The sequence below is a fragment of the Camelus bactrianus genome, chromosome 17 (genome assembly GCF_048773025.1).
Source record: "Camelus bactrianus isolate YW-2024 breed Bactrian camel chromosome 17, ASM4877302v1, whole genome shotgun sequence".
NCBI classification, from domain to species: Eukaryota; Metazoa; Chordata; class Mammalia; order Artiodactyla; family Camelidae; genus Camelus; species Camelus bactrianus.
The window spans coordinates 34,296,491-34,324,260 of record NC_133555.1 but is presented as its reverse complement, the minus strand read 5'-3'; the positions used below and the strand labels follow the sequence as shown (position 1 = coordinate 34,324,260).

Here is a 27,770-nt window from a genome sequence, read left to right as displayed (position 1 = left end):
AAGGAATACAATGGTGTGCAAAAGATACATGGGCTCTACTCTCTAGGAGCCCTTCAGAGCAGAGTAGGGAAAAAAAGAAGCTCTCCACAGGCTTTGGCACTTGGCGGCTAGTATGTCCTCCCACCTCCATATTTGGTGCTAATCTGAGTTTAATTTTCTTCTGAGGCTATGGTCCCAGTTATGGAAAAGTCTTTTTCTCCTTCTTCATATGTGCCAGGTTGAGGCAAGGAGTGTTCCTGTGCACCTGAGCACTTGCTGCATTCCTGCAGGTTACACTTAGGGTGCCAGGGCTCCTCCAGGAAGCCCTCTCTGACCACCCCACACTGGGTTCCTCGTCTATGCTACCCCGCACATCAGGCAGTTTCTTTCTAAGGCCTGAGAACTGCAGGCCTCCCCAGGAGGTTCAGATCAACCGCAGAGCAGACCTCCAAGGCGTTCTTGGTCTCCTACACTGGCAAGTATCAGTGCTGAAAGCCGTGGTTCCTACACCACCACATGCACAGTCATCGGCCTCCGCGGTGCCCCCAAACCACCACAGTAATGAGTCATCTTTTAGCATGGCCTCCTTGCTGCCACCCTACTCCTGGGAGCAAGAAAATGTAAACCATACTTTCCTGGCAAGAGGGAAGTGCGTCTTAACCCGGGAACCGAGAAACTACCAGTGGGGTTTCCTTAACTGTGCAGCTCTTGTCTGCATCTACGTTTGGGGGGTCGGCGTCTGTCCTGGGGAGTATGCATCTCCGCCTGACAGTAACACAGCTCGGAACGAGAAACCCTAGCGTGGGCCGGGGTCCAACGCACAGAGATAGGGAGCGCAGCACCGCGCGGCATCCTGAGGCACCGTCTCCTCGTGACCACGGCGTGCGCGGGCTTGGCGGCGGTTGTCCCGGCGACGGCGCGGCGCGGCGCGGCGCCGGCATCCGCGCGGCCCCTCCCCTGGGCGCACGCGCGACCTGGACGCCATGGCGGCGGCGGCGGCGGCGGCGGCGGCAGGCCCGCGGCCTGAAGCCGTGAGACCGCGGTGGGTGCCGCCCGAACACGACCCAGCGCGGGCAGCAGCAGGGCTGGGCGACTGCGAGGACGTACCGGTCCGGCCGCTGTGCAAGCCCCGCGGCATCTGCTCGCGCGCTTACTTCCTGGTGCTGATGGTGTTCGTGCACCTGTACCTGGGCAACGTGCTGGCCCTGCTGCTCTTCGTACACTACAGCAACGGCGACGAGAGCAGCGACCCCGGGCCTCAGCGCCGCGCCCAGGGCCCTGGGTCCGCGCCAACCTTGGCGCCCCTCACCCGGCTCGAAGGCATCAAGGTGAGCACCGCACCCCCACCCCCAACCCCCAGCCCCCAGCCCCCAGCCCCGGCGCGCTGCAGGCCCCGCACCGCCGAGCCCTTGACTGCCGGCGCTCAACCCCAGGCTCCCTGCGCTGTTCCCTGCGCCGCCCCCGGCCTGCCGCGCTCACCCCCTCGGTCGCCCGCCGCCGCGCTCCGCTCCGAGGCGCCTTTTCTCTCCTCGGGTGGCACGGCCTGGCGCCCTAGCTGCCCGCTGTGCCGCTTTCCCTTAGGTGGGGCACGAGCGCAAGATCCGGCTGGTCGACGACAGGGATCACTTAATCCGAACCCTCAGCCTCAAGCCGCTGCTGTTTGGTAAGTACGCTGGGCGCCCTCCCCCCCCCCCCCCAAGGGCCAGGGGCTGCGGTGCGGTGGCCGCATTGAGGCTCATTTGACCACGTGACTTCTGTTTTGAAATGGTTGCTCCAGAGTAGCCCTTTCCTTTCTACCCAGAGTTTGCTCCAAGTGAGGTACTCGCCCCCACCTCCATAATAGGGTGACATGGTGACCTTTCCATACTCCCCTCTGTGACCCTACTCTGCAGCTGATCCTTCCATCACAGAGCTGGGCAATGAAAAGATAAGCATTTCGTTGAAACTGTCTTTGGACACTCCCTGCCATGGTTAATTCTGTCACATTCTAGAATTGGGGGAGGGTCGGAAAAACTGATAACCAGGTCCTAGCTGATCTCAGGGCCTCTGAGGGGGAATCCCACTCCCAAAGTGGGCCCTGTGGTCTGATAAGAAGCAGGCTGTCCAAATGTGGATAAGCTAGTGCGCCAAAACCTGTCCCATGAGGGTAGCCTTTGCTACCACAGTTTGGGATTCTTAGGATGAAGTTTTGTGTTCAGCCATTGTAGTAGACAAAGCCTTTCAGAGTGACCTCATTTGGAACCAGCATCATAGCTGAGCACACATTTTCTGAGCCCTTGTTATGTGCTAGGCTTCATGCGATCTTGTGTAATTTTCACAACCCCTCTGGGAGGTGGGTTGTAGATCTCACCCTCAGGCTAGTGGGTGACAAAGTGAGGCACAGAGAGCTCCATTTGCTTGGCCAGGCTTACATAGCTGGTTCACTGTGAAGCTAGGATTAGAACAAGGCAGCCTTTCTCTGGAGCCTGCACTCTAAGCCAATGTGCTAGCTGTGAAGACTGAAGCCCTTCAAAGACCACCAATGTCAACAAGACTGTCTTTGACTCCATACCCATGACCCTTCCCAGGATAGGTTTGTCTGGCCCAGTCCTGGTTACCCAGCCTCAGTGGCACACTTACCTGCAGACCTGAGGTGTTCCTGGCTGCTGGGGGATGGAGTGGGTAAGGGGATTTAAGGAGGGGACTGGGAACCAAAGCAGAGCATCTGAGCACATGCTGTTACCCCCAGAGCAGAGGGCTCTGGGTGGGGATTATGCCTAGACCTGTGAGACCGATTTCACATGCATGCTGTCTGAGTGAAGGTAGGTTATGATACAAATCCTGTTGTGAGAGGGGCTCTAAAAGATTATTATGATTATGATTACTGTATAATGTTGAAGTCTGTGCATAGCACTATTTTAGGTGTTGGGAACACAGTATTGGACAAAACAGGAAAGTAAAAACAAAACACCTGAAGCTAACATTCAGATGAGGAGACAGACAAAAAATAAACAAATAAGTAAACACACATGGTGTGTCAGATGGTGATAAGTGATCACAGACCAGTAAGGCAGAACTTCAACTGGGTTTGGCCAGGGTGGGCCTCCCTGAGAAAGATATTTGAGCACAGACCTGCAGGAGCTGTGGGATCAAGCCGGGTGGCTGTCAGAAACAGGTGGTCCAGGCAAAGGGAACAACTCTCCCCATCACTACTACACAGCTGTGAACAGACACATCTGAGGTGGGTGTGCTTTCTCTCATCAGCCTTTTTGGGACCTGTATATACCTAATTAAGATGGATGTTAGGTTAAGTGAACCATGAGGCCATAACCCCTGACCCTTACCCCCTAACATGCAGCTTGTTGTGTCAAAGTCCGACAAAGCAGAGAATGAGAAACCCAGACCCAAATTCTCCAAGAGTACACTACAGGAAGCAGAAGAGATTGAACAGAAGGTCGGTTGATTCTGGTTAAGCTGTCAGATGGTCTCTGTTTCTGCAGATGAATGACGGGGCATGATTAGGAGAACAGGGCAGTTGCAGAAAGACCTTCCTGATTGAGGTTCTCATTTCCTCCAAAACCCTTACATGACTTTTGAGTCTTTTGGTGAAAAATGTCCCAGGTTTTACCTGAAAAGGCCTGGGGCTCGCTGCTTGGTGAAATGAGATGAGACAAATGAAGAAGGGACCAATGATTATAAGAATTCCACTTATGAGACAGGCCAGCCACATGGGAGAGGGTGTCCAAAGAGGGGCGTTCCTGAATGTGGTGTTGGATGAATCCAAAGGAGGAAGCCTCACCCCAAGAAGGAGCAGTGTCTGTCTGTCTTCTGTGCCTGCCTGTCCATCCATCTACTGTCACCCTAAAGAGGCAGGAAGGGCCCGAGGAGAATGGGCCTGCTGTGGGTTCTGCCACCACTACCCTACTGTGACCCACCATCAGGGATCCAAGATGCCATGGCTCAAGGGGTAGGTGTTCACAGTGTAAGCTGGGGAGGAGGGACTGGATGTTACCTCAGGGTGTCCCCATCTCCATAGAAAGGCATCCCACCACTTCACAGGGAAATCCCCACGCAGCCTCCAGCCTCTCCCTTTGGGGAACATTTCCTGTTTCCCACTTTTGTTCCTAGAGACATTTGGCAAGTGGGACCTGGCCATAAAAGGCCCTACCCTAAGTTCCGGGCAAATACCTGTTTGACCGATAGGCATTTCCCAAGGGTTTGGACTGTCAGAAGTCAGATGAGGACTGTCTCATTCAGTTCAGAAGGGAGGTCTTCCAATTCTGAGTCACTGTCGCCTCCCTGGGGACATTGCTTTCTCTCAGGTGGTTCACTTCTCCCTCCACCTCACTCAGCCCACATTCATTCCTTATTTAAACAGCAGATCAGCTCTCCTCACTCCCTTCTTTAAAAGACTCCAAGATTTCCCATTTCATGTCTAAGTCTCATCTGATCCCCAAGGCTCTCTCACCTCTCAAACCTCATCTGCCACTCCACCCCTCACTCCCTTCCTGCTGATTCTCAGGCACCAAGCTCACTGCTGCCTCGGCGCCTTTGTGTGTGCGGTTCCCTCCACCAGAAGGCTCAGTTTGGCTTCTCCCACAGAGGTTGCCTTCACCCCCATCACTCTGCTCAGACCTCCCCTCCTCAGAGCCTTCTCTCCACCTCAGACTGGTCTTAACGGTTCCTCAGTACTCTGCTGCGTCAGCCTGCTTGTTGTTCTTCTCAGCACTTAGCATCATTGGAAACTATCTTCTGTATTTATTTGTCAATTGTGCCTCTGCCCCTAAAGGTGAGCTGCATGTGTGGGAGGCCTGATCTGTTCCCACTGTGTGTGCAGCGGCCAGTCTACTGCTGACAGTTACTGGCTACCTGGAGGGGTTTACTGGGTACTCTCAGCCAGCGCAGCACCTGTCTGTCTGCTCAGAGTGGTCTCCATCACCATCCGGGCCAGGTGCCTCCCAACTTGCCTCCTCTTCAAGAGCAGCGGGGGGCACTTCCAGTGGGCCAGCAAGAGTTTTAGTACACGTTCTTAACTAGGGTAAATGAGTAATTTTTTTTTTTAAATAGAGGTAACTGGGGATTGAACCCAAGACTTCATGCATGCTAGGCACACGCTCTACCACGGAGCTGTATCCTCTCCCCATAAATGAGTAATTGACAGCAGTACTACAACAAACGATTTATTTTAAAACTATCACTGCTTTAGCATAGGATTTCCAAACACATTCTTTCTCTGATTAAAAAATACAATTAGGCAGGTACATAAGACCACTATGCTCTCTTGACAAGCACTGGAAGCGCAGAAGTAGGGAAAGAATTTTAGTGTGCATATTAGTTCATGTTTGTAAGCAGCTTAATGCAGTTTTCTATATGCACCCACCCCCCTGCTGGTCCACAAGCCTGCTGCTGGGCAGAACTGTGGACCCAGTAAAGGTCAGGAAGATATAATCGAGTCTGCCTGGGGCTTGACAAGTTGCATGGGGCCTGGGTGAGTGTAGCCTGAGGCTGCATGCCTGCCCCAAGGCTCAGTGTAGGGTGTTGGAGTTTGTGGGCAGCAGCAGGGCATCAGCCAGGCTGACATCCCAGTTCTGGGAGGGACAGAAAGGTGGTCTTGCCTGCCCAGCATACACAGCTACCTTTTTCCAGGCAGGGCACTACTGGCTCAGGAAGGGGCCCCTCACTGTGACCATGTAGGTGGGCTTCCATCCTACTTGAGCCAGTCCTGGGTGAGCCTTGGGGCTTCTCTGGACTCTGATCTGCAGATATCCATGGAGGGCAGCAGAAAGAAGGTTTTATGTGTGTCCAGGGGAGCACATGGTTCACATGACCACTGCAGAGGCTGTGGCTGTGAAGTCCCAGGCTCTCCCTGCCTGCGTTAGCCGCTATTCTGGGCACTGGTGATGGCGCCACCTGCGCACAGCCAACTGCAGATTTCGGTGGCCCTGGCTCCAAGCATAGGCCGTGGTTACCAGCAGACGGTGACCCTGTACCTCCCCACACAGCACGTAGGTCCCAGCATGCCTTCCACGCAGGAGGTTGTGCACGCACGTGGCATCCAGCTGCAGCCAGCGTCGCAGAGTGGGCGCCAGCTCCCCAGGAGACAGTGGGCCCGCCTTCAGAACCTCTAGCCGTGAGTCCAGGTCGCAGTCTGAGGGTCCGGAGGACGACCCATTGCGCCGGGAGAGCCTAACTTTCACTGCTGAATGGGATCAGAGGGGCAGGGTGATGGGTCTCCCTCTGGGAGTATACCCCCTCCTTCCCTCCACCTGGTGAACCAGACTCTTGTCTGATGCTCTGCTCTTGGAATCAGGGTCCTAGAGAAGGCCTGTCCTCTTGGCTGTTATTTTAGCAATGTCCCACGCTTATTAAAGGAACTTATTTTTTAGTTCTAACCAGGCGTATCATTTGAATATCCCCTCTTTTGTTTGAGCATCAAGCCAAGAGCTGCAATGAAGGCACTTGTAAGGGGTTGTAAGGGGTGCCGGACACTAGGGGCTCACCAAAGTTGCTAGCGCAGAGCGTGTCCAGAACCTCCTTGGACGAGCGGGTGTCCTGCAACTCACAGTCCCTGCAGCTGGCACGTGGCACTGGGGGGAAGGGTGGAGTGAGGCTCCCTCTGGGCCCCGGGTTGGGGAGGGGAGCCATCAGCAGGGGTCTCTCCCGCTTTCCCTTTGTTCTTTCGCACCTGTGAGACCCATTTACCTGATCCCTGAGAGGAGTGATTTGAAAGGGTGGGGCACAGCCCTTGGGGCTGAGCAAGGGCAAGATCAGCCTAGAAACTGTGCAGAGACTCACGTGGGCGGCTCGGGCGGGAGCCATTGGAGACGGCAGCCACGCAGAGGCCATGGCCTGTGGGGAAGCGTCCGCAGTGCAGGATGGCTGGCCAGGGGTAGCCGTAGCAGGCCATGACGGGTGCACAGCTGGCCCGCACAGCCTCGCACAGGCTGCGGCACGGGTAGATGACCCTGTGGAGGGGGAAGAGGTCAGGGCCAGTGGGACACCTAGGACCAGGGTTCCTAGACTCCAGGCTGGGGCCTCTGGTGCTCCTAGCTCCAGGCTTGGTCAGGAACTCTGCTGTTGCTGGGCAACGACACCCTGGTCACATAGCAACAGCCCTGCAGCCTGGCTTCTTGCTTGCCAGCTGTAATCTTCGCCCTCAGCCCTGAATCTCCCTTCTTGTCTTGTATTCCTACCTCCCCTCCCCCGTCCCGGCTCCTTTCCAGTTTCCAGTGCACCTCCCCCTGCAGCTCCGGTGGACTTCTCGTGCCTGGGAGAGGGGTGTGGGAGGGGCCCTGCCCTCTGGGCCTTCTCTCCCCATCTTGGAGGGAGAAAGCAGGGCCTCCCTCTTGTCCTGAAAGGCCTGCAGGCTGCTGCAGTTTCTGGCCAGTCCTGGGGTTGGCAAGGACTGAAGAGGCCCAATCCTCAGGTTCTGAAAAAGCCCATTCTTGCTGCCACAGGCATGGTCACCCTGAGGCTCCAGGTCCTAGCTCTGCAAGGAAGAAACCGAAGGAACTGTTGTTCCGGGGATAGGTTAGGCTGGGGAAGAGGAATCAGCCTTGCAGTCTCTCGACTCCCTGAGAGAAAAGGCCACCAGATGAGCCGTGGCTCTATGTCTTGCCCAGATCCCTTGGGCAGACAGACTTTCCACTGGAGAGGGGTCCTCAGCCCCCTAGCCTAAAGCAGCCTGTCGCCTTGCCCTCCCTTGACATTCCGGAGCCCTTGATGATTTGTGGATCCAGATCCACAAGGCGCTCACCATTGCTGCTTCCCTGCCTATGTCTCCTCTGTCCCGTGGGCACCTGCTCCTCTCTTCCAGCAACGTCTTGACAAAAAAACCCCTTCATCTTCCCGTTGGCACTCGACACTGATAGGTACACGGCAGTGGCTAGTGAAGGCCCCCCGCCCTCACCTGGGAGCCCCTGCCCTACCTGTCGAGGCACACGGGGGCAAAGAGGGAGCACAGGAAGAGGCGGGCATCAGGGTGGCACTCCCTGGCCAGCAGGGGCAACCAGCTGGCTGACTGCTGGATGGCCTCAGCTGTAGTGTCATGGTCCAGCAAGTTGGGTAGCTGCATCTCTGTGTAGCCAATGTCGTGGCACAGTGCCATGGCCTGGGGAATGGGCATGCACCGCGTGGGGCCCCAGGGAACCCCTTCCCTGCCGTCACCCCATAGCACCACCAGTGCCACCAGCAGCCACGGTCCTCGATCCATCACCTGCTTTCTCTGCCTTGGTCTTAATGGCTTGAGGCTGGGGGCTTTATAGGGCTATACCCACACCCCAGGAACCAGTATTTGCCCAGCTCCCAGGTGCTTGGACCCACCTGGTGAGGCTCCAGTGTGCTGGCCTGGGCTGTTTGCTTTTGATTAGCACATGGCAGGGGACTTCAGAGACTGGTGGCATCTCCTTTGGGCCTGTGGATTACTGGCACCTAATAAACTGAAGAAACTTGGGCCTGTGTTTTCTTTTCTTCTTTTGGCTTACTTAATTGTTTATTAATTTTTTAAGCCATCAGGAGCCGAGTCTGTTGATTAGCAGTTTGGTCTAACCCATTGTCCTGCAGCGCTGCTCCCCAGGGGATGGCTCACACCCTCTCTGGGTTTGCCAGGTTGGGGGGATCAAGCAGGCCAGGGGCGAGGAGCCCTTGTCCTGTCCTCAGTGTCATCACTCTGGGTCACCTACCCATGGAAGCTGGATCTGGTTGTGAGCATGGGGTCTGGAATACAGCAGCCTGCGTGGCCCTGGCCAGCTCCCTGATCTCTCTGCACTGGAGGCTTCTCATCGGGAGGGTGGGCGAGTTAACAGGGTCTCTTTCTAGGATGAGTATTCAGATTTCAGAGTTGATGACAAGCTTGTGTCAGGACACAGAGTCTGTGCTACCTAAGTGTGATCTGCTGTGATTACTGTTAAAAGCTGCTCCAGTCTTGGCTCTGGGTGGCCGTTTTCCTTCCTCTTGGCAATGACTGGAACTTCACGCTGGGAGAATAATCCAGAGAAGTGGCAGACCACAGTGGCGGCACGGCCCTTCCTCCGTCAGTTCCTTTGTGGGCCTCTTGTCCCCCTGTCTTAGGAAATCTTCTCTTCCAGGAACAAGGGAATGAAGCAGGACTCAGGCTCTGAGCCTAGATGTGCCTGGGGCCCCTGGGTTGTGGGCTCACCAGGTGTGAGGCACGCGTTCCAGCTCTAGCGAGCTGCTTGTGGAGCTGGTGTGGGGGTATCCAGCCACTGGGGCCAAGCCCCAGGCCTGACTGGCCTTTACTCGCGCTTAGAGGCATGGAGTAGGTGTTCAGTGTACATCTGTTCCCAAAACAAAGGGCACTGGGACATCTCAGAGCATCTGCCAAAAACCTGAGTGATCCCCACTGACCTCCCAGCACTGGGCAGCTCATCCCTGGGCAGATGACCAGTGCCCACTTGTGCAGGAGAATGGAGGGCAAGGGCTGGCCTACAGTGCTGGACGTCTTCGCTTTGTTTTTGTCTGAACGACGCTGAAAAGTAATAATAAAAGCAAAAACCAGCCACCATCCCCCTGCTTTTAAAATATATACCCATTAAAGAGTAGAGGTTAACCCTCTGGCCTTTGGTCTCACCCCAGGTTGGGTTAGCCCACACCCAGCTTACCTCTGGCTCACCTCCCAGGACTCCCCTGGAAAATGTGTGCTCTCAGCATCAAAGAGAGAGGCCCCATGCTCCAAACACTGGCCAACCTTTGCAGGACAACTTGACCTTGGGGTCAGAGTCCAGAACAGATGTAAAGGGGTATGTGGAGTCCTCCTGACTTGGTGACCAGCAGGGGACAGGGAGCACCCAGGAACTCTGCAGAGAGATAGGCAGTGGGTGCATCAGTGCCGTGGCTTGGACCTTGGCCTCACCCACCTCCTCTTCTGGCAGAAATCCCTGGCTTCCTGAGTGATGAGGAGTGTCGGCTCATCATCCACCTGGCACAGATGAAGGGGTTACAGCGCAGCCAGATCCTGCCCACCGAAGAGTACGAAGAGGCAATGGGCACAATGCAAATCAGCCAGCTGGACCTCTTCCAGCTGCTGGACCAGAACCACGATGGTCGCCTGCAGCTCCGTGAGGTTGGGATCCTGGGACCTGGATTAGGCACCAGGGTGGGGGTACCCAGAATTATCTTTTTGGTGGCCATTTCTCTTGTGCTGATCAATTCTGGCCTCAAGAGTCAGATGCCACCTCAGATCAGCTTGGACAGGCCCAGGCCCAGGCCCAGGGTCCTCCCTCCTTCCCTGGAGAGCCCCTTGCTGCCCTTGGAACCCCAGAGGATGGCAGAATTCACCTGGGGGTTTTGGCATTTATTGCCACAGTTCCTGGGTGGTGTGCTGTCTGTGGTTTGATTTCCTTGCTTCCATTGCTGGGGGCCCCACAGAACTCATGGTGGGTAGGGTGGTAGCTCAGAGGGGGCCAGAAGTCTGCCGCTCCCTGCATACCCCACACCCAGGCTTTTGAGAGTGGTCTTGGTGGGGTGTAGGGTCCCTTGCCTATACAGAGGCCCTCAGTGAGCCTGCTAATGGCCCCAGTGGTCATTTGCTGGCCAGGCCTCCCCATGGTGCCTATTCCCTCTTCACACCCAGGCCTTGGCCTCCCCCACCTCACCTGGAGTGTCTGAGTGGAACATAGGTCTGTCCTTCACTCTGCTTCCAACCAGCCAACAGTGCTCCCCATGGAGGCCACAGTCCTGTGAGGGCTGGGAATGCTTATGGCTCTCAGTTTTCTTGACTATCTTCCTGGTCTCCTACCCATGTGCCTCTGGACCTCTCTGCCTACCCTCACTCCAGCTCAGGGAACTCGGTCTCTGTCCTGTGTCCTCACCTAGGCCCTGTCACCTGAGCTCTTAGCCCTATAGCAAGAACTGGGAGGCTGTCTTTGCTCTGGTGACTCTCTGTCATTGGGGCCACACCACCGAGGCACCATTTGTGCTTTAGGTCCTGGCCCAGACTCGCCTGGGAAATGGACGGTGGATGACTCCAGAGAACATTCAGGAGATGTACTCTGCGATCAAGGCTGACCCTGATGGTGATGGTGAGCTCATACCTCGCCACAGTTCTGCCCCTGTGAGCCCTCACAGCCAGATAGCCTGTATGCACAGCTTCTAGAGTAGCCAGAGATGAAGAGGTGAGGATCCAGCCTTGGCCTTACCCCTGGGAAGTAGGCAGGAGCCCGGCCCTCCCATTCCCCTTGGTGACAGTCTCCAAGGCAGTTCTTGGAGACTTTTTTGACCTCGTCAGGCAGCATCTGGGTGCAGGAGGTAGGGTTGCTGGCTGGTGGAGGACAGAGTGGTAGAGCAGGAGCAGAGGGACAGTGAGATCAGCTTGAGTTTGGCTGTTCACTCTGCTCCAGCTTCACCTCTCTAGCCAGGCACACAGTCCGCCCCAGCAGACTGCCTCCCTGCTTGAACCAAGGTCCCCCTTGCCTTCCTCTTGCCCACCTGGAGTCATGCTAACTGCTGGGGGTGGGCGTGGGCAGAGGTGCTGTCATGTAAGCACCCCACCCATTTGGTAATAACCCCCAGGAGGTTTCTGAGCTGTAGTCATCACCCTCATGCCCAACTTCTGGACCAACTGAGGAAGATACATCTGCCACACAGAACTTGGAAGAATAGCCTTGTGGCTGGTGAACCCAGAGTGGAGAATCTGGCCAGGGCCTGTGGCTAGAGGGGTGTCATGCTGCTACTGCCCCTACATACAGAGCTAGTGACAGACTCACAGCCCTTGAGGGCCCCCACCATCAGAGAAATCTGGGCCAAAGCATGGAAATGTCTCAGTTGGGGGTCAGCCAGGATAACATGGAGCAAGAACAGGGGAGAATGTTCTCATTTGGGAGCATGGCCTGGCTTTTTCTGCTGAGGTGGGCTGGTTACCTAGTAGGCAGGACCCGCCAGGTGTATTCCGCTCAGAATGGGACCTGAGGTCATGAGGGGACTTCTGTAGTGTGGAAGGCCCTGGACAAAAGCCAGCACTGAATGCTCTCTTTCTTCACCCTCTACAGGACCGCAGGGTAGCCACCACGCTCTACAGAGCCAGGCTGGAGGGCCAGGGGCAGTCCTTGGCCTAGGGTCCTGGCCATATGGCTTAAGCTTCCTTTGGAGACCCTACTCTGGCCAATCTAATAGGGGTTGGGTTTCATCCTTTGGGGCCAAATCAGGGCTTAAACTGAGAAAATGAACTTCTCTGGGTCTTCCTGTAGGGCCTGATGTGACAGAAGCCAACTTCATCTGACCTGAGTCCAGGTTGGGGGACAGGTGCATATGGCCCCCCAGTGCCTGAGGCCAGGGGTAGGTAGGAAGGTGCAGCCTCCCCACCGTGGCCTCCCGCCATGAGCTTGGTGGGCGTTGATGGTGGGTGCTCTGTGCAGGAGTGCTGAGCCTGCAGGAGTTCTCCGACATGGACCTTCGAGACTTTCACAAGTACATGAGGAGCCATAAGGCAGAGTCCAGCGAGCTGGTGCGGAACAGCCACCACACGTGGCTCTACCAGGGTGAAGGTGCCCACCACGTCATGCGCGCCATCCGCCAGAGGTGAGCATCTGAGGCTGCCCTCCCTTTTGCAGTGGGAGAAGTCCCTGGCTGCGTCCCAGGGAACAGAATTGATTAGCCAACTCAGGATTAATTTCTACTTGTTAGATCAGGATTGGTACCCATTAGGAACTAGGCAGTTAACAAAGGCAAATTAGCCCTAATTGTGGGCAAACAATATTCATTTGGGATTAGGAATAGGTGGAATGTTTGTTTTCTGCTAATTAGAGAAATGACCTCTTACCTCTTTCCACAGGACCCCCTGCCCCTGAGCTGTCGGGCTTTAGATAAACAACCTTCTTCCCGGACGGCGTTTCTCACCCCCTCCCCCAACTGAGTGGAAATCTCATCTTTCCCACCCAGTGGATGTCTCTGGCATCCAGGGAGAAGGGCCCATCATGAGTAACCCCTTCCTGCTCCCGGAGGGCCAGTCTGGGGTGGCTTAAGGGGCTTCCAGGAGAAATAGGCAGGGGCAGTGCTTGTGGCAGGCCCAGGGTCCACCTTGGCAGCTCCTTCAGGGTGCTACCCGGCACAGGGCTTGCCCAGCTGAATGCTGCCTGCTGCCCACCAGGGTGCTGCGTCTCACCCAACTCTCACCTGAGATCGTGGAGCTCAGCGAGCCACTGCAGGTCGTGCGGTATGGTGAGGGAGGCCACTACCATGCCCACGTGGACAGCGGGCCTGTGTACCCAGAGACCATCTGCTCCCATACCAAGCTGGTGGCCAATGAGTCTGTACCCTTCGAGACCTCTTGCCGGCAAGTACCTCCCACCTGGGAGCTGCCTTCAACTCCCAGACCAGGCACCCCCATGGCACAAGTCCAGCCCTGCCCTGAGGCTATGCCCTTTTATCTGGGGCCAGGAGAGCTCTGGGCCATCCTGGTCGAGGATACCCTTCCCCCCAGGGTGTTTACCAAGTGGCCCCAAAAGGGTGGCCATCTTATGTCAGTGGCCAGACTGAGAGACCCACAGACACTGAAACTAACCCCCATAGCTCTCAGGCAAGGGGTGAGGTTAGACCCCCCCAGTTCTTCCTGCCCCCTCCCCTGGTTCTGATCCTGTCTCCACCTGCTCTGCGCCTTTGAAGCTGTGTGCCCCTCCCCTGCCAAGGCATGGCGGCAGGTTTCTCTTCACGTGGCTGCTCTGGCTCAGCCCCTTCTAGTCGCTGCCAGCCCCCTGCATGATCTTGCTGCTTCTGCTAGCCTACCTTACCCAGCTGGCCCTTGGTTCAGGCCATGTAGTTTAGCTAGGTGCACCTGTGGTCTTGGCTGCCAAAAGACATTGTGATACACAGAAAGACTGGGTTTGTGGGGAGAAGAATGGACTGGGGACATCTTGGCACTGACCTGCTCTGTTGTCACTGATCCCAGCCTGCCCCTCTGGCCCTTGGGAACCTGGGCAGCTTATCCTGCCCACAGGTAAGCCCTTGGGAGTGTCCACAGCTGGGGACCTGCTCAACAGCCCCCCTGCCTTACAGCTACATGACAGTGCTGTTTTATTTGAACAACGTCACCGGTGGGGGCGAGACTGTCTTCCCTGTAGCAGACAACAGGACCTATGATGAAATGGTAAGGGACAACTGGGCAGTTACTCTGGTGGGATGGCAGGGCCTTGGGCAAATGTAATTCATACCGGTATCCTCAAGACCTGGGATCTAAGTGGTCCCCTGGGCACATCTGACTGGTTTCCCTCTGGCCACATTTGTTTGGCTGCTTGGCCTCAGCTCCTGGCCATAAAATAGGAGTAGCTTGAAAACTATACCACCCTGCTGCCCACAGAGTCTGATTCAGGATGACGTTGACCTCCGTGACACTCGGAGGCACTGTGACAAGGGGAACCTGCGTGTCAAGCCCCGCCAGGGCACAGCAGTCTTCTGGTACAACTACCTGCCTGATGGGCAAGGTGAGGACCCGTGGCCAGCCCAGGGCTGCCTTGAGGGAAGCTTCCCTTTACCCAGCATTGCCTGACACTCTGGTGAGCTGTTTCCGGCTGCCCTTCAAATGGTTTTCTGCTCTTAGTGTCGCCCAGAGACCATCCTCAGTGACTTCAGCAGCCTGCACCTGTGCAGCATCCTGGGTTATCAGGAACCCTGTGCTTTCCTGATGCTCCAGCCTTCCAGCTCACTGGGGCTGGGGACATATGTCCCTTAGTAACCCATACTAAGAAAGGCTGTGGACAGGCCTGGCAGCAAGAAAGCTGGTTTCAGAGGGCCAATGGTGTTGATAAGCCATTCATTACAAAGAGGTGCTGAGCCCCCAAGGAAGCCCTAGAGCCAAATTTTTGCCACTGAAAGTGTGCACAGCTAGGCCCACCTCTGCCATGCACTTGGGCTATGTGAGGTCAAGTTCAGATCAGCCCACAAGTTCGGGTCTGCCCAACCTAGTCTCTCTGGCCCCTCCCCTTTTTCACACCATCTTCCTCTCCTAGGTTGGGTGGGCGACGTGGACGACTACTCACTGCACGGGGGCTGCCTGGTCACGCGCGGCACTAAGTGGATAGCCAACAATTGGATCAACGTGGACCCCAGCCGGGCACGGCAGGCATTATTCCAGCAGGAGATGGCGCGCCTGGCCCGCGAAGGTGGCTCCGATTCGCAGCCGGAGTGGGCCCTGGACCGGGCCTACGGCGATGCGCGCGTGGAGCTCTGAGGGGAGTGTCCACCCGGGTCCCCAGCCGCAGGTCGCCGGCCGCCCGAGGTCGGGGGCCATGCCGTCCCCTTGTCCAGCTGCAGGCCAAAGGCCTGGCCAGTATCTTGGCCCACCCCCGCCTCCAGCCGCGATTAGGACACAGTTCCTATAGCCATGTTATTTATTGTGTACAGACCCGTGCTGCCCCGACAAATAAAACCACGGCTTGGAGCCGCAGGCCCAATAAGCTCCAGGTGGGTGGGAGGGAGGAAGACTGGGCGAGTCGGAGCAGGCGGAGGCCGGGGGCGTGCAGCGGACGTCACGTGAAGTGGGGGCAAGGGCGGCCCAGCCAATCCCAGCCGGACGCTGTGCGGCGGAGGGCGGTCGTCATTGGACCTCGGGGCCGGGCGCCCCTTGCCTCTGCTACCTGTTGCTACGGGAGTTGTAGAGCGGCTGCGCGGCGCGCGGGAAGCCTTGTCTCGCGAGAGCTCGCCTCCTTTCTTGACGGTGGCAGCTGCAGCGGCTCGGGGACCGACATGGACGCTCACGAGGACTACATTTGGCCGCGGGCAACCTCGGAGCTTATACTCCTCCCGGTCACGGGTCTGGAATGCGTTGGGGAGAGGCTGTTGGCGGGTGAGCATTGGCTTGAGGCGCGCGCCCTAGCGGAGAAGAAACCGAACGCTTGCTTGGGGAGGGGTCTTGAGAACAAAGGGATGCTCGGAAGAGGACGGGCGGCGGGCGGGAGCCTGAGAGATGGCGGGACTGAGGCCCAGCCAGAGGAGCCCAGGAAACAAAGGGCTATCGAGGCCCTTCATACACTGCGGCTGACGCGGTGGGTGGGGCGGCGGAAAGGTGCGGGGAAATGCAGTCGGCGGGGCAAGGGGAGGGAGAGACGCCAGTGGCCTCTTCGATGGTCTAGGCAGGGGCTTGGTCTCCCCCAAGAGGACGTGACGGGAGGTCGGTGATGAGCACCGCCCCCCCCCCCCCAGGAGGGCGGGTCCAGGGCCGGGAGCGTGGCCTGTCGTGGGAGGGGGCGGTGGTTGAGGCTCTTAACTGGAAGGCGGGGATGAAGAGCCTCTGATCAGCATGGGGTCGCGGGAAATGTGGGATGAGACCTTTCTGAGCAGGCCACTGCTCGGGAAGGCGGAGGCTCAGGCCCCTCCCTAGATGTTTGGGGTCCAGGAATCCGATGTCGGTGCCCCTCCGAGGAGGGTCGGCTCGGGAAGCAACGGTCAGGAATCTGAGGTGGCAGAGCCCTGGAGAGCAGTTGAGTCCTGACTGGAAGCCACTAGGGACCGATGATGGTGCTGCTTAGTTTAAGGGTCCCGAGGCAGGGCATTGGCTGTCTTGAGTGGACTGCTCTCAATCCTAAGAGGGACAGATGTGTAGGGGTGGGGGGTCGGGCGAGAGACGGCCTAGTTTTGATCTGCCGTGGGAGCTCTGGGAGCCCAGGGTTCCTACTGTGAGCTGCACCCCTAAGACTCCTGGAGGAAGGGGATAGCTAGGTAGAAACCCAAAGAACCGCAAGGGTGAACTAGAAGCTAGAAGAGAAGGGGTGAGTTCCTGGCAGAGAGTAAACATGCCAAAGGGCTTGAGACTGAATTTGTCACTTTGTGGGAAACGGAATTCTTGTGCGGCTTCAGCAGGGGTGGGGATCTAGGAGAAGAGGCTGGAAAAATGAGGCCTGACCATTTTAGGCTTAGATCTGACTTTATCCCTAATGGCGGTGGGGAGGCCCCACTGAAAGGTTTTAAGCGGGGGAGTGGCTTGGGAAACACAGGTTAGAAAGCTCTAAAGGGAATTCACCTATTCCTGTGACTTCCAAAGTGACTTATATTGATAGTTCTCAAATCCCACCCATGTAATCTGTACCTGTAATCTGAATTCCGAGCCCTGTTCTCTTGTGTGCGCCAGGCTCAAGCGCACAGGTGCCTACAAATTGAATTACCCCTGCGGGGGTATTCCAGCTCATTAGGGGAACACCAGCCACTCAGGTGTCCCAAGCCTAAGAATTGACCTCACTCCCCCAAGCCAGTCTGGTTGATCTGTACTTCATACATGTGGCATCTGTCTATTTTTCTATGTTTATTGCCATCATTTGAGGCCATGGCACTGTCTCTGACCTCAGTAGCATTATCTCTAGCCCATCCTTGAGCCCTTTGTTTCCTGTTCTACCCAAAGCTCTCACTCACCTCAGGGCCATTACCCTCGCTATTTCCTCTACCAAGAAAGGCTCACCCCCTCTCCCTCCTGTCTGCTTTTCCTCTGGCTAACTACTGCTGATCCTTGATTCCTCAACCTAAATGTCCTCAAGTTGGCCTCCCCTGACAGTCACCCAGTCTGGTTAGATTAGACCAGGGTTTTTCAGTCTCAGCACTCTTTATATATTGGATCAGATTATTTTGTGTGGGACTGTCTGTACATTGTAAGATGTTTAGCAGCATCCCAGCCTCCATTCCTAGATGCCAGTAGCGCAACTCCCAGTTGTGACAACCAAAACTGTCTTCAGACATTGCCAGATGTCTTTTGGGGGAAAAATTGTTGCAAACTACTGGAGTAGACTTTCCCATTTTATATTCTTAAAGCAACCTGTATAATTCTTTCCTGGAACTTAACCAAAATTATGTTTACTTGTGTGATATTGTTTAATGTCTGCTTAATCCAGGAGCAAGGTCTTATTCACTACTCCAGCATATAGTTCATTGCCTGGTTTATAATCGATGCTCAATAAATGTTTATTGAATGTCAAAAGATTGAGATTGCCAGCTGGGAATAGCATGCGGGATTGCTGTTGTCATCTCAGGTTGAGGTGATGTCCTGAACCAAAGTCACTGTGGTGGGATTTGCACTCTTTAGAAAATGAAATGTGCAGAACTTGGAGACAGGATATGAGAAGTTAGAGGAATGGGCTTCCCAGTTTTGAGCTGGGGAGTGGGCAGAGGGTGGTAATGGTCACTGGGATGAGGAGCAGAGAGAACTGGAAGCTAGTAGAGTGGGAGGTGCCTGCAGGGCAGCCAGGTGGCAGCAGAGGGTCACAGGAGTGTGGGCTGCCTCTCCCTATTGATATGGAACATGCTCACATCTTCAGAGATACAGAGAAGCTCCTGGAAATCAGGAGGGGTTCTGCTGCGGCCCCAAGGTAGAAAGGCTGCCTTACTGGGACCACCTCTCCCCTGGGGGAGGGGGAGGAAGGCATGTAGAGGTAAAGGAGACCAAAGATTTGGGGACTAAAGCTGAGAGGGTTCCTGTTTGAAGCATGAGAAGTTAGGTGGGCTGAGGAGACTGAATGCGACTGACTAGGGGATCAGAAAGTCAGCACTGAAAGTACAGCTGAAGCTGAGACCAAGGATTTTCCAAGGTTCAGGCCTGCAGGATTGAGTGACGTAAGGCAGTCACAGGCTACATACTAAGAATTTTCCCTGCTCCCTGTCTCTTCTTCATGGCTTATCAGTTGGGTGAGGGGTTCTGATGTGGCTCTTTGCCTCTGTATAGGTGAGGGGCCGGATGTCCTGGTGTACACGTTGGATTTTGGTGGACATCTTCGGATGATGAAACGAGTGCAGAACCTACTTGGACACTATCTTATCCATGGGTTTCGGGTGCGACCAGAACCCAGCGGAGACCTTGACTCGGAAGCCATGGTGGCAGTATTTGGGAGCAAGGGACTCCGAATTGTAAAAATTAGCTGGGGGCAGGGCCGCTTCCGAGAGCTGTGGCGCTCTGGCCTGTGGAACATGTCTGACTGGATCTGGGATGCACGTTGGCTTGAGGGGAACATAGCCTTGGCACTGGGCCACAACTCAGTGGTGCTATACGACCCTGTGGTAGGGTGCATCCTGCAGGACGTGCCCTGCACGGACAGGTGCACCCTCTCCTCAGCCTGTCTGATTGGAGACACCTGGAAGGAGCTGACCATAGTGGCGGGTGCCGTTTCCAACCAGCTCCTGGTCTGGTACCCAGCAGCCGCTTTAATAGATAATAAGCCTGTAGCCCCTGACCGCCGGGTCAGTGGGCACGTGGGAGTCATCTTCAGCATGTCATACCTGGAAAGCAAGGGCTTGCTGGCCACGGCCTCAGAAGATCGAAGTGTTCGCATCTGGAAGGTGGGTGACCTGCGAGTGCCTGGGGGTCGGGTGCAGAATATTGGGCACTGCTTCGGGCACAGCGCCCGTGTATGGCAGGTCAAGCTCCTAGAGAATTACCTTATCAGTGCAGGAGAAGACTGCGTCTGCTTGGTGTGGAGCCATGAAGGCGAAATCCTCCAGGCCTTTCGGGGCCACCAGGGCCGTGGGATCAGGTCCATAGCTGCCCATGAAAGGCAGGCCTGGGTGATCACTGGGGGGGACGACTCGGGCATCCGTCTGTGGCACCTGGTGGGGCGTGGGCACCCGGGTTCAGGGGTCTCAGCTCTCTGCTTTAAGTCCCGTAGCAGGCCAGGTGCCCTTAAGGCTGTGACGCTGGCTGGCTCATGGCGAGTACTGGCAGTGACAGACGCGGGGGCCCTGTACCTGTATGACCTCGAGGTCAAGTGCTGGGAGCAGCTGCTGGAGGACAAGCGCTTCCAGTCCTACTGCCTCCTGGAGGCAGCCCCTGGTCCTGAGGGCTTCGGACTGTGTGCCATGGCCAATGGGGAGGGTCGTGTCAAGGTTGTCCCCATCAACACTCCAACTGCAGCTGTGGACCTGACCCTGTTCCACGGGAAGGTGCACAGCCTGAGCTGGGCCCTGCGTGGCTACGAGGAGCTCCTTTTGCTGGCATCAGGCCCTGGTGGCGTGGTGGCTTGCCTAGAGATCTCTGCTGCACCCACCGGCAAGGCTATATTTGTCAAGGAACGTTGCAGGTACCTGCTACCTCCAAGTAAGCAGAGATGGCACACGTGCAGTGCCTTCTTGCCCCCAGGCGACTTCCTGGTGTGTGGGGACCGCAGGGGCTCTGTGTTGCTATTCCCCTCCCGACCAGATCTGCTCAAGGATCTTGGGGTTGGAGGCAAGGCTGGGGCTGGTACTGGAGCACTTGGAGCAGGTAGTGGCAGTGATGGGTGTGAGAGCACCTTGGCTGAATGGGGCCCTGTGTCCACCCTCCCTTCTCTGCATGGGAAGCAGGGTGTAACTTCAGTGACCTGCTATGGTGGCTACGTGTACACCACAGGGCGGGATGGTGCCTACTACCAGCTCTTTGTGCGAGGTGGCCAACTCCAGCCAGTCCTACGGCAGAAGTCCTGTCGAGGCATGAACTGGGTGGCTGGGGTCCGTATGGTGGCTGATGGAAGCATGGTCATCTTGGGTTTCCATGCCAATGAGTTTGTGGTGTGGAGCCCCCGCTCACATGAGAAGCTGCATATCATCAACTGTGGTGGAGGGCATCGCTCCTGGGCCTTCTCTGATACCGAGGCAGCTATGGCCTTTGCCTACCTCAAGGATGGAGATGTCATGCTGTACCGGGCTCTGGGTGGGTGCACCCGGCCACATGTGATTCTACGAGAGAGCCTGCATGGCCGTGAGATCACTTGCGTAAAGCGTGTGGGCACCATCACCCTGGGGCCTGAATTTGGGGTGCCCAGCTTCATGCAGCCTGACCACCTGGAGCCCAGCTGTGAGGGGCCTGGCCTGATCGACATCGTGATCACGAGCAGCGAGGACACTACTGTCTGTGTCTTGGCACTCCCCACAGTCACTGGCTCAGCCCATGCGCTTACAGCTGTCTGCAACCATATCTCCTCCGTGCGTGCAGTGGCTGTGTGGGGCACTAGCACCCCAGGTGGCCCTCAGGATCCTCGGCCAGGCCTGACTGCCCATGTGGTGTCTGCGGGGGGCCGGGCTGAGATGCACTGCTTCAGCATCATGGTCACCCCAGACCCCAGCACCCCAAGCCGCCTTGCCTGCCATGTCATGCACCTTTCATCCCACCGGCTGGATGAGTACTGGGACCGGCAGCGCAATCGGCACCGGATGATCAAAGTGGACCCAGAGACCAGGTGAGGAACCCTGCCAGAGAGGAGCATGGGGTGGGAGCATGCAGGGCAAGCCCTGTGCAGCTGCGCCCAGGTGTCACCTGATGGCTGTGTATTGTTCCTCCAGGTACATGTCCCTCGCCGTATGTGAGCTTGATCAGCCTGGCCTTGGTCCCCTTGTGGCTGCAGCCTGTAGTGATGGGGCAGTGAGGTGAGAATATAGGACCAAGGGGGCTGGGAGACAAAGGAGACCAAAGGATGTCCAGAATGGGTTCTGAGCTGGGCCACCCCCCGCCCCCCCAGGCTCTTTCTCTTGCAGGACTCTGGGCGGCGGCTGAAGCTCCTGGCTGAAACCTTCCACCACAAGCGGTGTGTCCTCAAGGTCCACTCCTTCACACATGAGGCACCCAATCAGCGGCGGTGAGAATGGCTGCATGGTAGTCCTTCATGGGTTGGGTGGGGGCTCCTTTTGCTTTCCACCCACCCTCCTCACTGACCCACCTGCCCTTCCCTGGCTGCCAGGAGGCTGTTTCTGTGCAGTGCAGCCACGGACGGCAGCTTGGCCTTCTGGGATCTCACCACTGTGCTGGACCACGGCTCCACTGCCCTGGAGTCTCCAACGGACCCTGGGCTTCCCTACCGTGAGTAGCTAGAATATAGCTGTGGTTGTCCCCCCATGTCCCCGCTGCACTCACCCATGTGGCAGACTGAGCCCTGACTGCCATCTTCTTCTTCCAGGGCTGGGCACCCCCTGCCTGACCCTCCAGGCACACAGCTGTGGTGTCAACAGCCTGCACACCTTGCCCACTCGTGAGGGTCATCTCGTGGCCAGTGGCAGTGAGGATGGCTCCCTCCATGTCTTTGTGCTTGCTGTGGAGATGCCAGAGCTGGAAGAGGCTGTGGGAGGTGCTGAGTTGGTGCCCCAGCTACAAGTGCTAGAGGAATATACTGTTCCCTGTGCACATGCTGCCCACGTCACTGGCCTCAAGATCTTAAGCCCAAACCTCATGGTTTCAGCCTCCATCGATCAACGGCTGACCTTCTGGCGTCTGGGGCATGGTGAACCCACCTTCATGAACAGTACAGTGTACCACGTACCAGATGTGGCCGACATGGACTGCTGGCCCGTGAGTCCTGAGTTTGGCCACCGCTGTGCTCTTGGGGGCCAGGGCCTTGAGGTTTACAACTGGTATGACTGAGGTGTCCCGCGGTGGCCGGTGTGCTGGGCATGGGGCCTGCTCACAGACAGGATGGTGCAGGAGTGACTGTCTGTGCCCAGCCCAGTGTGCCCTGAGGGGAGGAGGAGGCAGCCGCGGGTTCCTGACTTCAGAGCAGGAGCTGGAGGTGAGTAGACTGCTGCTTGTGCAGACCAACACTCCCCACAACAGAGCTTTGTATCAAGCCAGTTTATTTTGGCTCCAGGTCTCTAATAAAATCTGTGGGGGGTTTTCTCTTTCAGTTGATAACTTTGTGGACATTCCCAGTTATTGGGGCCTCTGTGGCCTTAGATGTGGCTCAGTGGAGGGAGACCCAGCATGGCCAGCCCAGTGTGGAGCACTTCACGTACAGCCCGCAGAAGCTGCAGACGGGCAAACATTTGACCAAACAGGTGTGGTCGAGGCTCCTAAAGGAGAGAGGGGGCCTGCTGTTCTCATCCTTTACTTCCCCTGCACTGCCCCCCTCCACAATGTACCTACCCCCTTTTGCTGTGTGCTTACCCCTAGGATGTGTACACGGTTGTAGTATGAGCTGAAATCCATGCTGAGCTGTACCAGGAACTTGCAAACCTAGAGACAGAGACAAGTCACTGGCCTGTCTCTGTGCCCCAGACCAGAATAAATAGTGTGTGCAGTCTGTCTTGGTCCTCTCTGCCTCACCATCTCTGTGCGTGCTGTGATGTGGAGCCCCGGGGCTGTGCAGGCCAGGGCTGCTGTGTGGCTCAGCAGGTCTGGGAAGGGGAGGACGCTGTTGAAGAGCAGCAACCACTCACCCTGTGGGGGACAAGGGTGATGGGAGGAAAAGGCCCCAGCCTCCTGTATGTGCCAGCTCCCCAGGAGGGGCACTCACCTCATCATGTAGCTGGGAGAAATCCAGACTGCTCACAGGTGGGAAAGTTGGGTATAGACCTTGTTCCATGCTGCACTCGTAACCCTCAAAGAGTGTAGCGAGACGTGCACAATTATACATGACAAAGGTGCCACTTTTGGTACCCTTCGTGGAAATGTTGTCAGTCAGGGCCAGGAGAAGCTGAGGAATGAGGGGTGCAGCTGCAGGGAGAGAGGACAGCCACCACACACGCTGCCCCCCAGCCTTATCCCTGCTGGGCACTCAGGCTCACCTGACTCTGTGGAGCTGTGCTAAGCATCTCAAACTTAATGGCTGCCACAGAGAGAACCATGAAGATTTCTGTCCAGGCTGGGTCTGAGAAAGTATGGATCAGTCAGTCTCCAGAGACAGGTGCAGAGGACCTGTCCCTACCCAAAGCACAGCCCGGTCTGCCAGGCGCACCTTGTGCCAGGTCCCTGCCATGCTTCAGTGCTGAGGCCTTGCATACCTGGGCGTGCCGCAGCCTGCATTTTAAAAAGAGTGAGAGGGAGGCCAGGGGGCGAAGCCCCACCCCCCCACCTTCAACTACCCTGGCTCGGTGGCCGTCCTTCTGGCCTTATTCACTCACTCGTAGTACTCAGGGGCTGTCAGGGTGCCGGGTACACCAGCTACTTTCACTGGGCCACAGACCAGGTGCTTCTGTCAGGAAGACAGCAGGGGCTCAGCCACTTGGCAATACCTGCCAGCAATACCTCAAGGAAGCTCAATCTGTTTCCTAGACCCCACCTCCCCCCCAGCTCCTTACCACCAGGCTTAGGGGCCTCCACCTCAAGCCTGGGCCTTCAGGAAACAGGCCAGCCTCCTCAACCTACTCTTCAACATTCTCTGGGTTATTCCTCCAGGCTGCACCTTCTCCTAGCATCTGCTGCACCTGCCCATTCCCCCAAGGTCAAGTGTCACCTTATAGACCCATCAGCTAACAGGCCCCCTGGTGGGTTTCCAGGGCCTTCTGAAGTGAGTGAGGGGAGCTCCACCGTCACTAGCCTGTCTGAGAGGAGCCTGGTCATCCAACTTCCGCCAAAGCAGGTCCAACTTTTGTTGCTGGAACTCCTCCTCACAGCTCACCACGTGGACAACCAGGTAACCCTCTGCACCAGTGTCTGGGGCCGCAGCCTAAATAGAGTAGGCCAGTCACTGCCGGGAACACAAAACACCTGGTTTGCAAAAGGCCAACAGCGTGGGGAATAAGTTACTAACCATGCCTGGGGAGCTCTCCTCAAGCTGATGCTGCACAGCCTCTTGCAGCTCAGCCAGCACAGAGAGCAGATCCTCTGTCACTGCGAAGAGAACACACAGGGTTGGGAGTAGTAGTGAGTGCAGGGCCCACCTAATTCCTGGGCCTGCTAGGGTCTGGGTCTTACCCAGACAGCTGTCCAGGTTGGGGTCATAGCTAGCTGTGTGTCCGCATTCATCTACCAGCTCCTTCAGGCGCACACTGCCCAGGGCTCCAGGGAACAGAGCTCCCGAGTCACCAGCGGAGGTGAGCTTCGCATGCGCGCGGCTCCTCAGGGCTTCATTCGCGGTTCTCTCCGAGGGCACAGGCCAGTCCACCCGCAACTGCTGCAGGAAGGTCGACATGTGCGGATCCCGCACAGCGGGCACTTGGCGCACACTCACCCTGCGAAGCGAGGTGGCCGTCTCAGCTCGAGCCCCGGGCCCGGCTCTCCCCGACTTCCCACCCACTGCGGCCCGCCCCCGCCCCTGGCCGCGCGGCTCTGCAGCACCGGCGGCGTGCCTTCTCCTTTATGGCCCGCGTCCCCGCTTACCCATGAGCACGCAGAGCTCGCGCCAGGTGATCGGCAACAAGCACGGCACGCAGCTGGCTAAGGCGGAGGGCGCCAGGGCCGCCACGTAGCGCTGGGCAGTGCAGGACGACGCGCCGGCCTGGTGCAGCGATCGCGGAAGGGGCGGCATAGGCGGCTACGGCGCCGAGGACGCGCTCGAAGACGGCGGACCGCTGCAGCTGGAGAGCCAACCCCGTGGGAGTCGGCACGCAGCGCAGCACCGGGGCCACACCGGGACCCTGCAAGCAGGCGATGGCGTGAACCACGCGCTCGGGGACCTGCGGGAAGACAAGGTGGTGAGCGGGTCGCGGCGCCCCCAGCTACTCTGGGCCGCACGTCCCCCATCGGCCCGCGCCTACCTGTCCGTCACCGAAGCGTGCTCGTAGCGCGCGCCGCGGCGCAAAGAAGTCTCGGACACGCAAGTGACGGGCGCGCGTCTCCTTGAACCACACGGGACCGCCCGGACCCAGTGCCGCGTTGAGGGCTTCCAACGTCTCCTCTACCCCAAGGCGCCCCATCGCCATGGCGACCGGAAAGAGCAAGCGGAAACGGAACCAAGACGTCGATGTTGAACTTCCGGGAGGAGCGCTGGTTGGGGCGGGGACTTGGCTGCGGTTCCGGAGTGGACAGGTGCGCCAGAAGGAGCTGTGGCGACCGCGTTCGACTTACAGCCCCAGCTCTCCCTCCGCGTAGCCCACTAGCCTGGCCCGGCTCCAGGTCAGCAGTCTACAGGTCCGCTCCAGGCCTCGGGTTCTCTCGGCGTCACCCGTATTCGCAACCGGGGACAGAATCCACGCGACTCGGTGGGGACTCAAGGCTTTTCTCTATCGAAGTCTTACATCTATGTATTTGTGGTAACGTTTCATTTCTCCCATCTTACACATGATAAAAACGCCAAAAGTTCCAAATGAATTATCACTGAAATAGGGCAGCGAACATTAAAGCCATTTTGACGACCTACTGAAAAAATAAATTTTTAAAAGAATTTGTGTTCTGCGGTCTCAGGTTATTTCCTTTGAGATACGCGTTGTCTTTATTCCCAATAAATGCCCGCTGGTAGAACTGCCAGTTTTCTCCTCTTGAATCTGGTGGAATTAGAACTATCATAATGGTTTCCAGAATTCTTTTAATGCTACTCTCACCTGGTGTACGTTAACAGGGATTCTCCCACTTCCTGGTTTAGGCAACAAGCTTTTGTGGATCAACTACACAATGTGACCATGAGAGGGACCAGTTTAAGAACAGCTCTCAGAGCATCCCACTCCTCTACCAGCAAGAAAGCTGTTTCCGCTGTCCCACGGGGGCTCCTGAATGTTTTCACTTCAGTGTAACTTAAATCCCCCTTTTCTCTCTTGTCTTTAACGAAGACTGAACCTGATGCAGCTGAGCACTGGAAAACCCGTGATCTCTGCCCTGGAGCAGTTGTGTGCCCAGAGCTCACAAAGGAGAGGATCTGAGGGATAGGAAAACCTTGGCAAGGCCCCTTTCTGAGCCAGGGATGCAAGGCCCTATTGGGAGGCGCCGAAAGAGCACTGGGCGGACACGACATTCCCGATGGCTTCTTGGGTGCCCACTCAACGGGAGTGATCGTGTCATTCCAAAGCGCTTTCCATGCCGCAGGCACACGACCCGGAGATAGCTGCTAGTCTCGGTGTATGAAGACGGTTGGGGGTGGTTTTACCCCAGGAAGTGAAGGGCTATCTTTAGCGAGCTGCGGGCTGGGGAGGCCCTGTGGGACTCACCGCCATTGCAGCCCTATCCGGAGGCCCTGGGTCGTCCCTCCCTCGCCAGTGTTACCTCGGGCTCCAGAGATGACAGCCGTTCAGGCTCTCCGACGTTTACGCCCGTCGCTTGCTGTCTGAGGGCGTACCTGAGGGAGGGACGGAGACCAGAGCGACCCAATAAATGATGTCTGGGGGTCAGGGGATAGCCCACCCCATCTGGGCCAGGACGCTGCTCAGGCAGGAGAGCAGGAAACGAAATCCAAGCGCAGCTGGAATGCTCTGGAGACAACAGCTGCTTTTGGGATTCCGTTGCCCGCTGTCCAGCCGTGGGGGGGTGGGGGGTGGGGGAGCAGGGGATACCTCGCCCCGGGGCCAGATCAAAATCCCCTCATTCCTAGTCCCAGGAGGCGGCCCCAGGAGTAGGCGGTAAAATCTAGTCTAGTGGGGGAGCCGCTCACCTGGGCCCCCAAACAACAGGCATGGTGGGGGCCTCCCCTGGGAACAGATCCCGGTCTGCATTAGATCCACGGGGTAGGATTAGTCCTGTTGGTTCTATGCAGTCAGGGCCACTGCGGTGACGGTGGCCGGGCGGGCTTTGAGATCAGCCAAGAGGGAAACGTGCCAGTGGGGCCCGAGAGGAAGTAAACCCGCCTTGGGGACAACCCCGCACCCGGGGCCCTTTGTCCGGTGACGGTGCCAGCGCCCGGAGTGCTAGGGGCCCCAATGGGCCACCAAGCGGCGACGGGACCCCCCGGAAATCCACTGCGACCGTCCTCAGTTGTGCCGAACCTCCCGCCCGCCGGGCCCCGAGGGTAGCAGACGCGGCAACGTTCTTCTGAGGGTACCACACGGTGGGCGCGCGGAGTTGCCGAAACAGGCGCGGGCGCCAGCGACTCTCGAGGCAGAAGGCCTTCTGATTCGGCTCAAGACGGCGCGCGGGAGATTCTCGGGACGCAAGCGAGGTGAGCGAGGGCGGCGCGATGCTCCAGGCGCTGTCTAGTTGAATGTCTGGTCCGGTTCGGCCCGCTCGGTCCCAACAGACCAAGTACCACTAATTTTCCACAGCGTCCGCTTCCGCTTGCTCTGTC

General features: G+C 57.2%; 4 protein-coding genes across 8 annotated transcripts; 2 read left to right on the top strand and 2 right to left on the bottom strand.

Moving 5' to 3' along the window:
- Positions 1 to 918: 918 nt before the first annotated feature.
- On the top strand, positions 919 to 15,346 carry P4HTM (prolyl 4-hydroxylase, transmembrane). 3 transcript variants are annotated; one of them, XM_074344917.1, is made up of 9 exons: positions 919 to 1,307; positions 1,561 to 1,642; positions 9,849 to 10,039; positions 10,901 to 10,997; positions 12,330 to 12,492; positions 13,025 to 13,246; positions 13,966 to 14,056; positions 14,267 to 14,390; positions 14,916 to 15,346. In XM_074344917.1, exons 1-9 carry the CDS (start codon positions 963 to 965, stop codon positions 15,134 to 15,136), a joined length of 1,536 nt encoding a protein of 511 aa, XP_074201018.1. In that variant the 5' UTR covers positions 919 to 962; the 3' UTR covers positions 15,137 to 15,346. The 3 variants fall into 3 exon arrangements, with proteins under 3 accessions (XP_074201018.1, XP_074201020.1, XP_074201019.1); XM_074344919.1 differs by having other exon boundaries at positions 13,061 to 13,370; positions 13,907 to 14,056; positions 14,916 to 15,136; XM_074344918.1 differs by having other exon boundaries at positions 920 to 1,307; positions 13,061 to 13,246.
- On the bottom strand, positions 5,270 to 9,826 carry LOC141573782 (secreted frizzled-related protein 5-like). The gene is made up of 4 exons (XM_074344924.1): positions 7,887 to 9,826; positions 6,754 to 6,923; positions 6,459 to 6,545; positions 5,270 to 6,157 (listed from the first exon to the last, which is right to left on the bottom strand). Exons 1-4 carry the CDS (start codon positions 8,168 to 8,170, stop codon positions 5,841 to 5,843), a joined length of 858 nt encoding a protein of 285 aa, XP_074201025.1. The 5' UTR covers positions 8,171 to 9,826; the 3' UTR covers positions 5,270 to 5,840.
- On the top strand, positions 15,274 to 22,664 carry WDR6 (WD repeat domain 6). The gene is made up of 7 exons (XM_074344913.1): positions 15,274 to 15,751; positions 18,611 to 21,092; positions 21,196 to 21,279; positions 21,372 to 21,488; positions 21,591 to 21,709; positions 21,807 to 22,412; positions 22,528 to 22,664. The coding sequence occupies exons 1-6, from the start codon at positions 15,652 to 15,654 to the stop codon at positions 22,265 to 22,267; spliced, it is 3,363 nt and encodes a 1,120-aa protein (XP_074201014.1). The 5' UTR covers positions 15,274 to 15,651; the 3' UTR covers positions 22,268 to 22,412; positions 22,528 to 22,664.
- On the bottom strand, positions 22,460 to 27,767 carry DALRD3 (DALR anticodon binding domain containing 3). Of its 3 annotated transcripts, none has more exons than XM_010969210.3 (13): positions 27,141 to 27,767; positions 25,318 to 26,828; positions 24,941 to 25,236; positions 24,536 to 24,792; positions 24,372 to 24,451; positions 24,159 to 24,287; positions 23,743 to 23,813; positions 23,577 to 23,638; positions 23,407 to 23,489; positions 23,136 to 23,279; positions 22,946 to 23,059; positions 22,787 to 22,855; positions 22,460 to 22,692 (listed from the first exon to the last, which is right to left on the bottom strand). In XM_010969210.3, exons 2-13 carry the CDS (start codon positions 25,480 to 25,482, stop codon positions 22,573 to 22,575), a joined length of 1,590 nt encoding a protein of 529 aa, XP_010967512.2. In that variant the 5' UTR covers positions 25,483 to 26,828; positions 27,141 to 27,767; the 3' UTR covers positions 22,460 to 22,572. The 3 variants fall into 3 exon arrangements, with proteins under 3 accessions (XP_010967512.2, XP_010967511.2, XP_074201017.1); XM_010969209.3 differs by having other exon boundaries at positions 23,136 to 23,315; positions 27,141 to 27,766; XM_074344916.1 differs by having other exon boundaries at positions 23,136 to 23,315; positions 27,472 to 27,766.
- Positions 27,768 to 27,770: the final 3 nt, after the last annotated feature.